Source organism: Daphnia pulex, chromosome 1 (assembly GCF_021134715.1).
Source record: "Daphnia pulex isolate KAP4 chromosome 1, ASM2113471v1".
NCBI classification, from domain to species: Eukaryota; Metazoa; Arthropoda; class Branchiopoda; order Diplostraca; family Daphniidae; genus Daphnia; species Daphnia pulex.
The window spans coordinates 1669318-1684669 of record NC_060017.1 but is presented as its reverse complement, the minus strand read 5'-3'; the positions used below and the strand labels follow the sequence as shown (position 1 = coordinate 1684669).

Below are 15352 nucleotides of genomic sequence, written 5' to 3'. Positions count from 1 at the left end.
TGTAACGTGTTCAACCATTTTTCCGTGTAATACAGTTGTATATAAAAAAGAATATATTTTGAATGTCTTATTTTGTTATTGTTGACATTTAACGAATACAGCATTGCCAACTAGGCAAATTACAACCATCGCGATTGAAGAAAATTGAAAAATAAGCGAAATATTGTTTCTTATCTAGCCTTATAGTTATTAGAGGTTGTTTTACAAATGAAATTATTCGTGGTTCAGCATTATAAAACTAGCGTACAACTGAATTTTAATTTTAAATCGTATTGAAATGACGGTTGTAGATTAGTAATTTAATACTACACAGTTACTTCTTCGCTTTTTAACGTCTCTTATCTATGCGGACCGGACGATGTCTAATCAACTTTACAACAAACTCTTGGTCTCTCTAGTTCTTATAAGCAGTTGCTTGCAGCGCTTTAAGTCAATTGCAAGAACTTGTAAATTGTGTGATTCCCTTATCCATACAATTCCGTTAATTGCTGACTGAAGACTGTATAAAATGTATAAAATCAAGAATCTTTCTGTGGATTAAGGAGTTTTATTTTGAAGGAGACTGGTGTTTATAGATCACTGTGACAGTACATTTAAGGTCTATGCTAAAACGGCAAAATCAGAAGGTATTACTGCACTAGGAATCGCGCAGTCCTTCGTTACGTCAAGGACAACGACACGACACGAACATTTAATGGTGTGGTCCAAGGCGGAGCTATATGGTTTCAACCCACTAGCCCTATAAAGGAATGAAAATCTCCTATTCCACTTGAGATTGTTGCAACATCTTCAGCAGTCTAGCCACAAAGTAAAAACCACGAATTATACATTTCTCAGCGTTCCTACACAGAACTCTAGAAAAATGTCTCAAAAACCTGGGAACTCGAATCAAAATTTAGGTAAATGACAAAATTCTGTTGTATTACACATTACATTTAGTTGATTTCAATTAATTTAGAGCGCATAGGGAAACTAAGCATTGATAAATCACTAAGTCGTCCATACAAAACCGGAGAAAATCTCGCTACATTTAAAACTCAAATTTTCCACGGGATTTTTGAAAACAAAACGATGGTCTGTGTACGACGGTATGAAACAGCCAGTTCGAATCATTCGTTAACAAAAGAACCAGGCCCAGAAGAAGTAAGACTTTCATTGTATTGATGGCACACTTTATCCAAAGATTTATGTTTTTATTCGACCATTCACAAGGGTCGACCGATTATTAATCCAATCGAAAGAGACATCAACGTCCTTCAAGAACCAAAACATCTTCACGAAAATTTTATTCGTTATTTTTGCAGCGAAGAAGATGGTGAATTTACGTAACGGCCTCATTTTCTCGTTTAAAATTTCATAAAAAGGTTATGTAATGCAAAAATAATTTTCCACCAGCTATGTCGCCACGGAGTGGTGCATCTGTTCCGTGGAAGACCTCTACGAAGGTAATAAAGGAACCAACTTTGCGAATGAAAAGATTTACACGGAATTAATAAAGAAATCACTGGGAGAAAAAGAAATATTACGACAAGCCACCGAAGGAGTTGCATTTTTACATGCGCTGGGGTTTGTCCACCGAAACCTCAAGCCCAGTAACTTTATGATCGCCCAGCTTCAACAGTTTCGATGCGACCGATTTCGATACTTGGTCAAACTGTCGGATTTTCGTATGAGCAAAAATCCGGTTGAACGTCCCAGTGTTTCCGGTACTACAGGGTCGAAGGGATGGACCTACCCGGATCCGGCAGCACTTCGTACCGAAGTAGATTCTTCGACCTACCAATGCGGCGATGTATTTATTCTGGGTTGCTTTTTCCATTACGTTTTAACCAATGGCAAACATCCATTCGACGATAACAGCAACACTCGTGGGAATAACATCAATGATTCTAAATATTTTGTGTATCGCGATAACTGGAATCCAAACATTGAAAAAGAAGCCATCGCTCTTCTAAAGGATATGATTAAATTTCAGCTGAAAGATATATGCACTCTAGAGGAGGTCTTCACATCACGCTATTTTTCACCGGTTAATTTTTACCAGCTCTACGATCTGCCTCTGCCGATAGTTAAACCGGGGCTGTGCGTCATAATCAACCAGGAGATTTTCGAAACTGTAATCAATTTCTTATTGATAGATAATATTTATTTTAACGCCCATTAATTTTTTGGAGTCAACTTTTTTCAGGAAGGCAATAATCGCACTGGAACTAATTTCGACGAAAATTCTTTGAAAGATGTATTTACGCAATTGGGATTTGACGTGAGAATTTTCAAGGATTTGAAAGCCAAGGATCTTTGTTACTGCGTCCAAGATTTGGCCAAGCAAGATTTCTCTTCTTACGCCAGTCTTGTTGTTTGCATCCTGTCACATGGAGATGAGGGTGTCGTTGAAGGAGTCGATGGTGAAAGCATTAAGATCAATGAACTCAAGTATAAATTCAACAGCAATGACTGCCCCACTCTAAACGGCAAGCCCAAAATTTGGATCATACAAGCCTGCCAGGGTAATGAAATTCAATACCCCATACAAGCAAAGGATTCACATGGTAGGAAAGTTATTTCAGTTATTTACATGATTTTATTTATAAAGAATAATGTAAAAATGTATGTAATAGGCTACACATCCTCCGAGTCAGATAGCGGTAATATCGTTCCACATCCACACGAGTTTTATGAAATGCCTGTTCCGATTAAGAAGCCGAAAGGTTTACTAAATATCTTTCAAATATATGTATACGAACAATGCTGATTTAAACAACGAATTGTCTATAGTAGGAATACCGGAAGACAAAACGGCTTGTTTGAAACAAAAGATCAAGACTATTACTATGTCAGAAGAGAACAAGAAAAGACCACCTTTGATGGATTTTCTTGATATAAGAGCTTCTATTTCTGGTTATCCATCATTTCGAGGCCCAAAGTTTGGTATAATTATAAGAGCGCATTTTCTTTTGTTTTTTCAGTTTGTTAAAAAATTGTTTAATTGTTAGTTCAGTCTGCTGTGATTGTTTATTTTCATAATGCAGGATCATACCTGATTTATTACCTGTGCCGTGAATTGACAAACGAATATTTGAACCAGGATCAAACGAAACCAAACCAGGAAAAAAAATCACTTGAAGATATCCTCAAAAGCGTGCAAAACCACATTACTGCTGAAAAGATTTATATGAAGTTAAATCCCAATGATACGGAAGGGGTTGAAGTGAAGCAGACTATCGAATGGAGAGCGTCTTTGAGTGACAAGATTCCATTAAAAAAAGCCGATATTCCCGGAACAGTGACCAACATTTCCATTTCAACACCAGAACCCCCACAACCGCCGGATAATATATTGACACCCTTTAAATCATTTCTAAAAAATACCTTTTTTTCAAAGGGAAATTGAATTGACCAATTCACAGGGGGCGGTACCACCCAGAACATTAAAAAAGTTTGTGTGGTTTTTAGACATACTGAAAAAAGCATTGAAATATATTTTTTTGCTACTTTGGTGTTTTGCGATTAGCCTATATTTTCTTTTTCCTTTTGTCTACGTGCCTTACTGCACTAAAATCGGGTATAATTTTTGAAAATAAACTTTTCCATAGTTCTTACTGCTAGTGATAGATGGGGTGTGGGGAAATTACACTTGAAAATTCTTATTGATATTCAAATCTGATAAATGGGAATAGGTGTGAATAAATAAAATTTGGTCAACAAAGTCAAGACAAACATAAAATTAAAAAAAAAATGACCAGAAGTCGATAATGCGAATTGGATTTGGTGAAATAAAATCATTTTACTATTATTTCTTTTAATTCTTATGGATTTCAGTAACATGACATGCGTAAATTATGTAGCGCCTTGGTAAGGGATTAATGTTTCAACATATAGTCTGTGGGTACGGATAAGATAAGACGGTGGTTTACGTTCAAATTCCATCTAATCTAGTGTTTCATTTGAATTGTGAAATGGATTCAGTACTGTAGCCGCAACATTTTTTAAAAATTATTTGCTTTCTCAGTCTATACTAGCGGAATTGTGGTCTTAGATAACTGCCATCTTTTTCCTGTAATTTGGGAGCTGCTTTTAATCAGTAGTTTTCGCTCAACTGCAGTGTCAGCAGCACACAGATTAACGTCCGGAGGGCATAAAAAAGGAGTCAAAGTATGCTCAAAATTTAAATATTTTTATTATATGTTAAGTATCCTTAATAAGATCAATATTTCCTCCGTAACTGAAAATAGATGTCGTATTTATTATGAATTTGAATTTGGTGACGAGAAATCTGATCGGTGAATCTTATTGGTGCTGATATCAGTATCTTTTCGTGGTTATTTGACGAAAAAAGTTTTCCAACTGTCATCTGTATTTCTTTTATAAGCATCGCTTTTAGTTATTCTAACTTAGTATCATAGAACTTTCGCTTTGTGTTACCCTTATCTCATACAGTTTACTATGTTGTGGAGACTGAAGACTGTAGCGTCATAAAAATGACTGTGACACTGGTGACAGTATACTTCGCAAACAGATTTATGTTAATGCGAAAAAATGCCTCCAGCTGGGAAATCGGTTTGCCATATAAGGATTCGTCTGAGACTAGGAATCAAGCGCTCCTTCGTTGCATCAAGGACAACGTAACACGACACAAACATCTAATGGTGTGATTCTGATACAATGCGAGACAGCAGCCGCTTTGGTTTCAACCCATTGACGCTGCATAGAGAGAGGATCTTCTATAAAGTCCACTTGAGATTGTTGCAACGTATTCATATTCAGTTTAGCTACAAAACATATACGTTGTCGTCACATTTACAAAAACAAGTGGCACGAACGGCTTGCCATATGTTGCAACCTATTCAGTCTATATAACCTAGCTACAAAGTGCAGACCCTCAATTCTAAATTTCCCAGTTTTCCTATTAAACACAACTCAAGAAAATTGTCCCGAGAATTCAAACTGAGAACTCGAATACAAATTTAGGTAAATTCAAATTTTCTTTTGAATATTATAGAATATTGTATCAGACATAGATAAGTAATTAAGTATCTAAGTGACACATGCAGTTGAAGTTTGAACATTACATTTGTTCGTTCATGATGAATTTTCGGTGATATAACTAAATCTGTATATAGGATTTTCCTGTGATCACCTCTCTTAAATTACTATATAAACCTCAAAATATATACATCAATTAAATATGGCTGATGATGAGGAACCAAAAGGAAAGAAATTAAAGAACCAACATGGTAATTTTTTTCTCTAGGAAACGGCATATTATAGCTATCCTAAATTAATCATTATTAATTTTGTGAATTCATTTAAAGAATTGGACGGAAAAATCATCGAAGTTAATATTGGAAAATTAACATGCTATAAATCAAACGGAAAGTTCTCTAAAACACCAAAGACAAATTGTCAAATTTTCCGTGGTAAGTTTGAAAATGAAACAAAAGTCTTCATCCGACGGTTTGATAAGGATATATTACCAAAAAGTGGTGAAGAGAAAGATAAAGAGTTTGTAGAGAAAAAAAAAGAGTTCATACGAGATATGGAACTCCTTCGTCTACCAGACAAAACGTCGCACATGCACGAAAATTTCACTCGTTATTTCTGCTGTGAAAAGGATGACAACTTTTAGTAAGGAATTTTTTATCGATTCTACAATTACTTTAGTTATAATGTGAAAAATTTGAAATAGCTATGTCGCAATTGAATGGTGCATTTGCTCCGTGGAGGATCTTTACGTTCGTGATAGGAAGGGATACGATTGGGAAGGAAATGAGATTGCCACGGATTTAATAAAGGCATCACTGAAAAAAAAAGAAATTTTACGACAAGCCACTAAAGGAGTTGCATTTTTACATGCGATGGGGTTTGTCCACCGAAACCTCAAGCCCAGTAATTTTTTGATCGCTCGGATTGACCGCGGGACAAGAGGCTTCAAATACGTGGTCAAAGTGTCGGACTTTCGAATGAGTAAAGCTTTAGTAACGGACACTGGTCATTCTGGGCAAAGAGGATCGGAAGGATGGACTTCTCCCTATCCTTCCAAGCATGATGCTGATAACGACACACATCCTACCACATCTGAAATCAATAATGTTACGGATAGCATTAAAACGATTAAAACACACCCTTCCGAAGATGTGTTTATACTCGGCTGCTTTTTCCACTACGTTTTGACCGATGGCATACATCCATTTGGAAGTGTTTACAATCGAGAGACAAACATCATTAATAAGGATTATCTAGTCTATAAACCCGAATGGACAGCACCAGAAATTAAAGTACAGTCTGATAAAACTGGTGACCAAACAGAAACTGCTAAAGAATTGCAGCAAGCTGTCAGTCTTATAAAGGACATGATTAAATTCAAGCCAGAAGACAGACCAGCTCTCGAAACGATTCTTGGTCGGGCTTAATTTTTACCTGATGATTACTACAAGCTGTACGATTTACCGGAAATAAAACCGGGACTGTGCGTGATCTTCAATCAAGAAATTTTCGAAAAGGTAAAAATGTTATTATTAGTTGGTTTAAATCGAATTATATTTTAAAAATTTGTCATATTGCAGAAGGCAGACAACCGCAAAGGCACCGAAAAAGACCGTAAGGCTTTAACAGACGTTTTTGAAAAATTCGGTTTTGACGTGAAGCACCACGACAACTTAAAGGCGCAAAAACTTTGCGACGAAATCAACAAATTGGCGGAAAGAGACGAGTTTAAGAAGTATGCTTGTTTTGTTGTTTGCATTCTTTCACACGGTGATGAAGGAACAGTTTGTGGCACAGACAGTAAGGAGGTATCGATTGAAAAAGCCAAGAAACAATTCTTCAATAAAACCTCCCTAAGTGGCAAGCCCAAGATTTGGATCATTCAAGCCTGCCAAGGGAATCTATCGCAAGAAGATTTGGAAAAATCGACAGCGCCACTTGAACCTATCATTCAGGTTTGGCAGAATCCTATACACATATTATATGGTTGGTGCGTAAAATTATTTGGCGTTATTTTTCCAAAGAAAACTTCACCTCACCCCACTAATCAGGGAAATCTGCCTAATACTAATACAGGTATTCATATATGTTTTCTTGCACGATGAAATTATTGTTTGGTTGATGCCTACACATATATTTTATTGTTTCATCTGGGCTATTTAGATAGCGTCAGTCATGGGATTCAACCGATTCAATTTCAACATACTGAACAAGTTGTTTCCCAACCCCCAGATTTACAACCCACAGATATACAACCCCCAGATATTCCACGACCTCCTGTGTCAGATATTCTTGATATAAGAGCCACAGTCCCTGGATTCGTAAGTTATCGCAACACATTAACAGGTAAAAACGTCTGCTGTTTTTTGTTGTAGTTCTAATTTCTGAATTTTATAATTGATAAACAGGTAGTTGGTTGATAAGAAATCTTTGCGAGCAACTGCGAGCGACATTCTTGAATGAGGGCGAAAAATCGACTCGCCATTTAGAAGACTTACTTAAAATGGTTCAGAAATCAATTAGTGAAGAAAAATTTTTTCTCCCGGCAACTGAAGATGATAAGAAAAAATTTGAAATTTTAATAAAAAGAATCGAGGAAAACATCGCCAAAATTCATCTGGAAGAGATAGAAGAAAGTGACGAAAAAACAAAGAGGATCGATGCGCAAATAGCAAAATTGGAATTTAAGGAGGTTACAGAAGATGATGTAAAGAATCACGAAAACGAAATTGATCTAAAAACATTTCGAAAAATTTTTGACGAAGTAACACAAACACTTATATTTTTCCGTCCTTGTACAGACACTACTCCCAAACAGACCATCGAGTGGCGTTCTACTTTGATGAATTTTATTAGATTCGAAAAAAAATTTGAAAAAAATTAATGCTAAAACATTTATTTTTTTATGTAGTTCGTCTTTAGATTGCAATTTGTACCACTATTGTAGTTGTCAAATTGTATCCTAGATGTACTCAAACTGTTTGAATAGTCTACTACTAGATGGCTTTCAAAATGAATATTTGGTGGTAAAAGGGGGGAAAAAAGGTCGACTTGTTTTCACTGGGTGCTGACGTAAGAGGCAATATCAACAATAAACGAGTGCCAAAATAAAAAGAAAAAAAAAAAAGAATTGTTGTGTCTATTTTGCGACTGAAAATATGTTTGGTAAATTGCGTCTCTTTTGGCGTCGTCGCCCACATTTATATGCGTCGCATATAGATTCCTCTCTCGGCAGTTGCAAAAGCAGCACCGGATGTTGGCTGTCATTAACGAAATGTATAAAAACGACGGAATAAGTCTCGAATTAAAACATGAAAAAAAACTTTCTATTTTTCCATGTAAGAAACACAAGAAGAAGAAGAAGAAGAGGCTACCTACAAAAATCCCGTCATCAATCCAAAAGGAGAGAAACTAGCCCATCAAAAATCACCATGTCCATCCTACAATCAGCTCTTATTTGAATATTTACAAGAGGAAGAACCAGTTCCAACAATAAACACAACCAGATTGAATCTTGTCGCAGTGTATATAATTCGGTCAACAGAAACAGAGAAGAAAAAGCGCTCAGAGCTCAGCTCTCTCCTGGCAGCAGCACTTTCTCGACTTTCCCCGTTTTTTGTTGTTCGGCAAATAAAAAGAGAAAGAAAATGAAACAACAACAACCACTGTCTCCTCCAACCGCAAATTCCGTTTCTTCATTTTCACTCTCCAGGCGGAATTTTTTTTTTTTTTTTTTTTTTTTAGATTTTCCCCTTAGCCAGCAGGCCGACACAAATTTTTTGTTTCTCTTTCTTTTCTCCCGCGTGACTCACGCGGTGCGTTCATCACTCTCCTCTTGGGTTTCTTGTTAGTAATTCCTTGATTGCGTCAAATTACGAGAAGAGAGGGTGAATGAAATAACGAACCGGATGTTTCATTATTTTTCTATATACACGCCAGAAAGGATATAATATAATAGTTCTGACTTTGCCTGATGGCGATATTATACAACACACTCAATGATCATAAAACTTTCCCCCGTTTTTCTATATATTTTTTTATTTTTTTTTAAAATTTTTCTTAAAGATCAATTCAAAAGATTTTTTCTTTCTTTCTTTCTTTCTTCTTTCGGTTGTTAGTTCTAGCTGGTCGTTCGCAGAGCCTAGAGGCGGAAAAAATGAGGTCGGAGAAAGTGCAGAAATTGGGCTTGGCGCGTAGTTTGAAAAGCAGCCGCTGCGTCGTCTGCTCTCATCCAACGGTATCCTTTCGTCGGGGAAATGGAAAACGGTCGAGTGCGCGCCACACTAGAAAAAAGAAACAACTTGTCAGTCTATATTATACACGACGAATAGAGTTTTTCTCTCTCCCTTTAACCTAGATTTTTTCGAGAGGAGGAGAAAGCTTTTGATGGACGTTCGTTTCGTCGACGGGAAATCGCTGCAACTTTTTGATACATTCGTAAAAAGGATTTCGGATTTGTAGAAGTTCGCCAAGGTTGTTTTGTTTATTAAAAAATAAAATAAAAAAGAGAGGGGGGATTCATATCCCAGGAATCAACAAAACGAGACGAGGTTGTAGCTGCAGCAGCAAACGATCGCTACATTTCGTGAAAATTCAAGGCCATCTGGTGAGCGAAAAAAAACTTCCGTCTGTGCTGGCCGTCATAATAACTTTAGCGTCGAATGAAAAATCGAAAAGACTTCCGGGATCGATTCTCCCCGCCAGCCAACACTTTTTTTTTATTAAAAAAAAAAAATATATTTTAAAAATAAATAAATGCGGGTCTCCTTCTTCGTTATTAACAAGTAAAAGCTCTTTTTTTTTTTCTTTCTAGTTTCACGAAATCTTTTTCCTCATGGGAAAAGCCTTGGAGAAAGTACAGGAAGAATTTAGGGCGGGAAAAAACAACACGACAAGAAAAATTGTGCATGTTTTTTCCCGAACGAACGAAACAAAAAAGGGAAAGCGTTATCTTGTGATTTGATTAGCGTTTTTTTGGGGGATAAAAAAAGCAGCATTTAATTAATGAATGCAATTTGTATCCTTGCCGAGAGACTTGGAATGTGTCCGACTCTCGGTTTCCGGACGTGATTCAAATGGCGAAATCGTGGGGGAATTTTGTTGTGCCTAGTATTTGAATCATGAATCATTCAAAAACGATTGTAAACAACATTGTAGTATGACGTCACTCGAGGGAATTATGGCGGCCAGCAACAGGTGGATGACGTCATCTGATTCATGGGCTCCTAGTAGTCGATTAGAGAGAACTTTTTTCTTCTTAATTCTTCTTCATCAACTAAGCCACAAAAAAATCGAGAAAGCCCATCCATAATCTTCTTCTTACTTTATTTATTTGGGGGAAAAAAATTTATTGTCCCAAAAAACTTTCTCGACGACAGAGAAAGAAGCACCACCACCACACAACTCTCTCCATGACGACTCTCACCCATTTTCTCTCTCCCGATGGTTTTTTTGATTTTCTTCTTTTTATTTAATTGCCGTTGAGTTGGGAAAAGATCAAAGTGCGCTGACCGTCGGGCGCCAGCAGTGAAATGCGTTACATCTTCTCCGATGACTATAGCTCTGAATCCAATCACCAAGGAAAAATATTAAAATTTTTTATCTTTTATAAAAATGTACCAACCATTTTGACCGGACAAGGTCAAACTCGACGCGAATCGACGTTGGTTTCAACAAATGGACGAACCTTTTTTCCAATTAAAACAAATGGGAATTTTGTTAAGACGTAGATAATAACGTAGTAAGTAGTTGATTAAAAATATCTCGTCTGCACCGGAAACGGCTAGATATTGGTCGGATAAAAAAGAAAAAAGTCCACGTGACACACGTCCCAATCTCTTCCAGCCGTCGATTGCCAGTCGCCCCGAGAGAAGAAGCAGAAGAAGAACTTCCTCATGGCAAATTCAATTTTCTATTCGCTTCTTTCCTTCTCGTTTCGTGTGTGATTCATGAATCACGTTTTCGGTCGCTTGGTTTTCCAGTGTACGCATTTCGAGGGCTCCTCGTGTTTCGTGTAGCGCCGCCGTGGCCGTGCCTTTGGGTACCCTACGGGGCGGCGGCGGGAGAAACGGGGAAGTGGTTCGGCAGCGCCGCCCTGGTGGCCGTCTGTTAACTTTCGCTTTCGTCACAGTCGAAATGACGTGACGTCAGATCCGCCCCGCCTCCTGGGCCTTCTCCCATTGGTCGCGTTTCCTTGTTTTAATTTTTCCAGCAGTTTTTCAAGGACTTTGGAGGGCGACCAAGGCAGGGGAGAAAAAACCACAGAGAAGCGGCAGCAGCACTGTAGTCTCCCCACCCCCCCACCCCCCACTCTCTATCAGCTGTGCTGGGGAATATTGGGCATAAAGAGTGGGCCAGTGGGTTCGTTGCAGACCATTCGTACGCCAGTCTTCTTCACTCTCACTTGTCACACACACTTTGCAGCGGTGCACACTTATCTCGACTACAAGTCCTCCATCGGATTTATCTTTATAATTCCCAATCGGTGCCCCGTTCATTATTTCGACATCATCTACTGTGTGGATTTTCATCAGAAGGAAAAAAAAGAAAATGTCGGCTTTGGCGAGATCATTAAACGAATATCAGGTAAAAATTAAATACCAAAATTTGTCACTGTGTGTTTTTTATATGTAATTTACCCCGCTCGAATCAAGGTCGTTCGTGACCAGCGGCCATGATAGATTTTTTTCAGTTTTCTGTTCCCTCCTCCATCCCCGATGATGATTATCTAAAAAGTCCTGTGTGTGTGTGTTGAATAGTTAATGTCGTAGTGGTGCTGCTGCCAAGAGATGACTAGGAGAAAGTTGAGAGAGGGAATTCTTTCACCAGTTTTTCAACCACTAACCTGGTGACCTACCTGCACCCGAGACCCACTCTTGAACCGGCTCTTGTCTATTTTCTTTCTTCCCCAAAAAAGTATCTTATTATTTTTATCTGTCGAGAGAGACTTGCGCCACATTGGCCGATAAGAAAAACTGTGAAACGGCCAGTCGATGGATATTTTTTCGTGTGTCCTGTCTTGTCCACGTGATTGAGGGAAAACTTCCGGGCACGAGGTGCACGTGTGTGTGTGTGCAAAGGGAAGCCATTGCGACACTTTCGCGTGCCGATCATCTTTTCTTCTTCTTCTTCTTGTTGTTTCGTTTGGGAACGTTGATTCAATTAAGTCAACTTTCTACTAGCTGTAGGGAGAGAAAAAGAGAAAATGTTGGACAAAGGGAAAATGAGGAAGGGAGGCCTACTGACCTACTTGTTGCTCTCTCGTCCACTCCGCCCTCTTTCTCTTGGAGATGGCAGAGAGGGGGGAAGGAGTCGCGCAATTTTCACCTCGATACTTTCTAACTGGGAAAAATAGAATTGGACGGACGTTGGAGCTCTTTCCATTCTTCAGTCGCCTTCCAGCTTCCGTGCTGGACGTGTCGTGCATCTTTTTTTCTCTCATTGGATAACTCCAAATCTCTACCAACAACCAACACGAAATGCCTTCAACTTTGTCCCGTAGTTATTCGGTGCCAGTGAGCTTTGTTCCGACACAGCCGACACGTTTGAAGGATGTTGCGGCGTCGACCGTAAGTTTTTTATTTATTTTTGCCCGAACACACCCGGAATTCGACATTACATGGCCTCGATATCGAATTGGCCAGCTTTTTTGGCTGCAACAACATTATTGGGAAAGACCTTGTGCGCATTCAAGGATTTATTTTTTTAATTAAACCTTATTTTATTTTTATTTATTTCTTCTGTTTATTAGATGAATCATCAGATTGACCCGAAAGCGGTGGGTGCTCACAGGCCGTTGAGTCGTCGCCGTTCTAATCCTCCGGGCAGCCCAGATTCGGACGAGGGCAGCCTCTTTGGAGCTGATTCGCTATCGTCGTTATCATCTCTGCTGACGAATCAATTGCAGCAACACAATAATCATTCAACTTTGATGATGCAATTGCATCGAAGCGGTCACCGCAAACTGGACAGGAGCCACAGCGAGCCGGTGGTGGATCGATCTGCCCAATTGGCCCAGCAGCAACAGCAAATCAATCAGCAGCAGCAATCCAATTCCAGCCGCTACAAGACGGAGCTGTGCCGACCTTACGAAGAGAATGGAACCTGCAAATATGGCGACAAATGCCAATTTGCTCACGGATTTCACGAGCTTCGCAGTCTCATCCGTCACCCCAAATACAAGACGGAATTGTGCCGCACTTTCCACACCATCGGCTTTTGCCCCTACGGCCCACGTTGCCATTTCGTCCACAATGCCGAAGAGGCTCGCAACAATTCGCCACCACCACCGGCAACCACCAAGAACAACAACAACAATCAACACGCTCATCGTGGTAAATTCACTCTTCCGGCCGGAGTGGTTGGAATGGGTGGCAATGGATCGACGGCTGATTCTCCGTCTCCTCCGTCGTCATTGAGCGAGTCTCCGACCTCAATGAGCACTTTCTTCTCGGATGACATGTATCCGGGCAACCCGTTTTCACCAATGGGACCCTCTTCATCTTCATCTTCGTCTGGATTGGGCAACGCGTCCGCCTTCCTGTTTGGATCGACCGATTTCGGTTTGCCGCTCTTTTCCTCTGGAAAGGCCAACAGTTATTCGTCTGCCTTCAACAATAACAACAACAATAGCAGCACCAACAACAACAATTTGAAGCGTTCGGTGACTTCGACTGGCAAGAATTTCATTCCGGAATTGGACTCGCCTTCACCGGTGGGCTCTTTGGCTTCCGACTTGGATTCGCTGAGTCTGGGCAGCACGAGCTGCAGCAGCAGCAGCAATGGCGGCACTAGCCCTCCACCATCCATCTCCAGCCCCATGGATACTTCACGCGCTCTCCGGCTCCCCATTTTCAGCCGCATCTCCGAGACTTTGAACGAAGATTAAGAAAATCTAAATTGCAAAAAAAGGGGGGATTATTTCTACAACAACAACAACAACATACCACATGCTATTTACTAATCAACTTTGAGGTATTTACACTAAAAAAAAGCAAAAAAGCAAAAAAAAAACCAATCCGGAAGTGTGTGGGTGTGCGCGTAAGAGAGAAGAGTGTGTGGCTTTATATATTTCGACGCCACTGTGATAGAAAATGATTCAAATTTTTTTTTGTTTCTTTTTTTGAGAAAAAAAATCAGACCAAAACATGCAAAAGATTTTTGACTTTCCCTCCCCCACCCAAATGTATTTTTTTTTTCATTTTTCAAGGGCCTGTGTCGTAAGTTATAAATGTTTTTGACCAAGAAGAAACATGTTGTCCTTCTCCCAACCGCCCCCCACACCAACCCCGGACCAAAAAGCGAATGTGTAATCCCCCTCCAAAACCGTCGTCGTAGTAGGTGTTATGTTATTTATGCAGTTTATTTATAATATGAGGTATTTTCTTTTTTTTTTCTACACTTTCATTATTTCTCTTTAATTCTTATTCATTTAGTCAGGGAGCGTAAGTTAATAATTAACGGGACTTTTTTTTTCTTTTTTTTTTATTTCAATTATTTTCTCTTTTTTTCCAAAATATTCACACCCCATTGGTTTTTCTTCCATCGATCTGCTCTTGTCTTCTTTTTTATATATTGAAAAATAATAAGGTTTTGACAACCCCATTTTATTATTTTGGACTGACGTGTTTTTCATCGTCGACAATATTTTTTTTTTGGTTTTCTCTCCCTTCATTTTTATCATCTCCTCTTTAATATATGAAATGATTAATCGGAGAAAAAATGCCTAATGTGTGTGTGTGCATGTATGTGTGTACGATTGTTTCCATGGAAACGGACCACTCGAAAATGTGTTTTTTTCATCTAATTTTTTAATTCAATCATTTTTTTTTGCATGTCTCGCGTTTAACGATACGGCTCGATGAATTTATTTTTCTCTTCAAAACAGCAGCAACAACAAAAATAATTAAAAAAAAAATACAAGGGTTTATAATATTTTAAAAAGAAATTTGTTTTTATTTCTCCGAACTTTGACCCGAAACTATTTCGAAAAAAGGATCTGAAAAATCGGGTCGTCGTGTGTAGTATATAAGACTTTCACTGTCTCAAGCCGTTTGATGGCCCTTAAAGTTAAAAAAAAAAAAAAAGTTTCTATTTTTCATCAGGTGTACGTTTGGCCGGTCAAGTCTGCACCGGTTTGCCCCCGCCATTGTTTGTCGAAAATAAAAAAGGCCTTTTGAAATGTTGTTTGTGTGTGGATAGAAAAGTCGGTTTCAAGTGCGCACACATTTTTCTTATCATATTTTCGTTTTTGAGAGAGAAGTCTATAGCTATATCGCACCAGCAGAGCTCAGAGTTGTTGTTATCTCTCGTCTCGGTCAAGGGTCAAGATTGAAACGGCCATGGAAGTCGCCGGCGAAGGCCAACCAAA

General features: G+C 38.8%; 4 protein-coding genes across 7 annotated transcripts; all 4 read left to right on the top strand.

Moving 5' to 3' along the window:
- The first annotated feature begins 373 nt into the window (after window positions 1–373).
- Window positions 374–3793, top strand: LOC124198235 (probable serine/threonine-protein kinase irlD). Of its 3 annotated transcripts, none has more exons than XM_046593996.1 (8): window positions 374–899; window positions 959–1143; window positions 1213–1325; window positions 1396–2116; window positions 2189–2549; window positions 2619–2708; window positions 2779–2928; window positions 3030–3793. In XM_046593996.1, exons 1-8 carry the CDS (start codon window positions 863–865, stop codon window positions 3389–3391), a joined length of 2019 nt encoding a protein of 672 aa, XP_046449952.1. In that variant the 5' UTR covers window positions 374–862; the 3' UTR covers window positions 3392–3793. The 3 variants fall into 3 exon arrangements, with proteins under 3 accessions (XP_046449952.1, XP_046449943.1, XP_046449961.1); XM_046593987.1 differs by having other exon boundaries at window positions 2776–2928; XM_046594005.1 differs by having other exon boundaries at window positions 2776–2928; window positions 2999–3793.
- A 1743-nt stretch (window positions 3794–5536) lies between these two features.
- Window positions 5537–6410, top strand: LOC124192576 (sensor for unfolded proteins in the ER ire1-like). The gene is made up of 2 exons (XM_046585962.1): window positions 5537–5625; window positions 5687–6410. The coding sequence occupies exons 1-2, from the start codon at window positions 5537–5539 to the stop codon at window positions 6408–6410; spliced, it is 813 nt and encodes a 270-aa protein (XP_046441918.1).
- A 3-nt stretch (window positions 6411–6413) lies between these two features.
- Window positions 6414–8495, top strand: LOC124192569 (caspase-3-like; the record flags this gene model as incomplete). Its single annotated transcript, XM_046585950.1, has 5 exons — window positions 6414–6500; window positions 6564–6938; window positions 7008–7059; window positions 7147–7329; window positions 7392–8495. Coding segments are annotated over 5 exons (1173 nt in total), but the record flags the coding sequence as incomplete, so codon positions are not given.
- A 2339-nt stretch (window positions 8496–10834) lies between these two features.
- Window positions 10835–14916, top strand: LOC124198290 (mRNA decay activator protein ZFP36L2-A-like). Of its 2 annotated transcripts, none has more exons than XM_046594103.1 (2): window positions 10835–11568; window positions 12734–14916. In XM_046594103.1, exons 1-2 carry the CDS (start codon window positions 11533–11535, stop codon window positions 13868–13870), a joined length of 1173 nt encoding a protein of 390 aa, XP_046450059.1. In that variant the 5' UTR covers window positions 10835–11532; the 3' UTR covers window positions 13871–14916. The 2 variants fall into 2 exon arrangements, with proteins under 2 accessions (XP_046450059.1, XP_046450051.1); XM_046594095.1 differs by lacking the exon at window positions 10835–11568 and adding an exon at window positions 11600–12551.
- The last annotated feature ends 436 nt before the right edge of the window (window positions 14917–15352 follow it).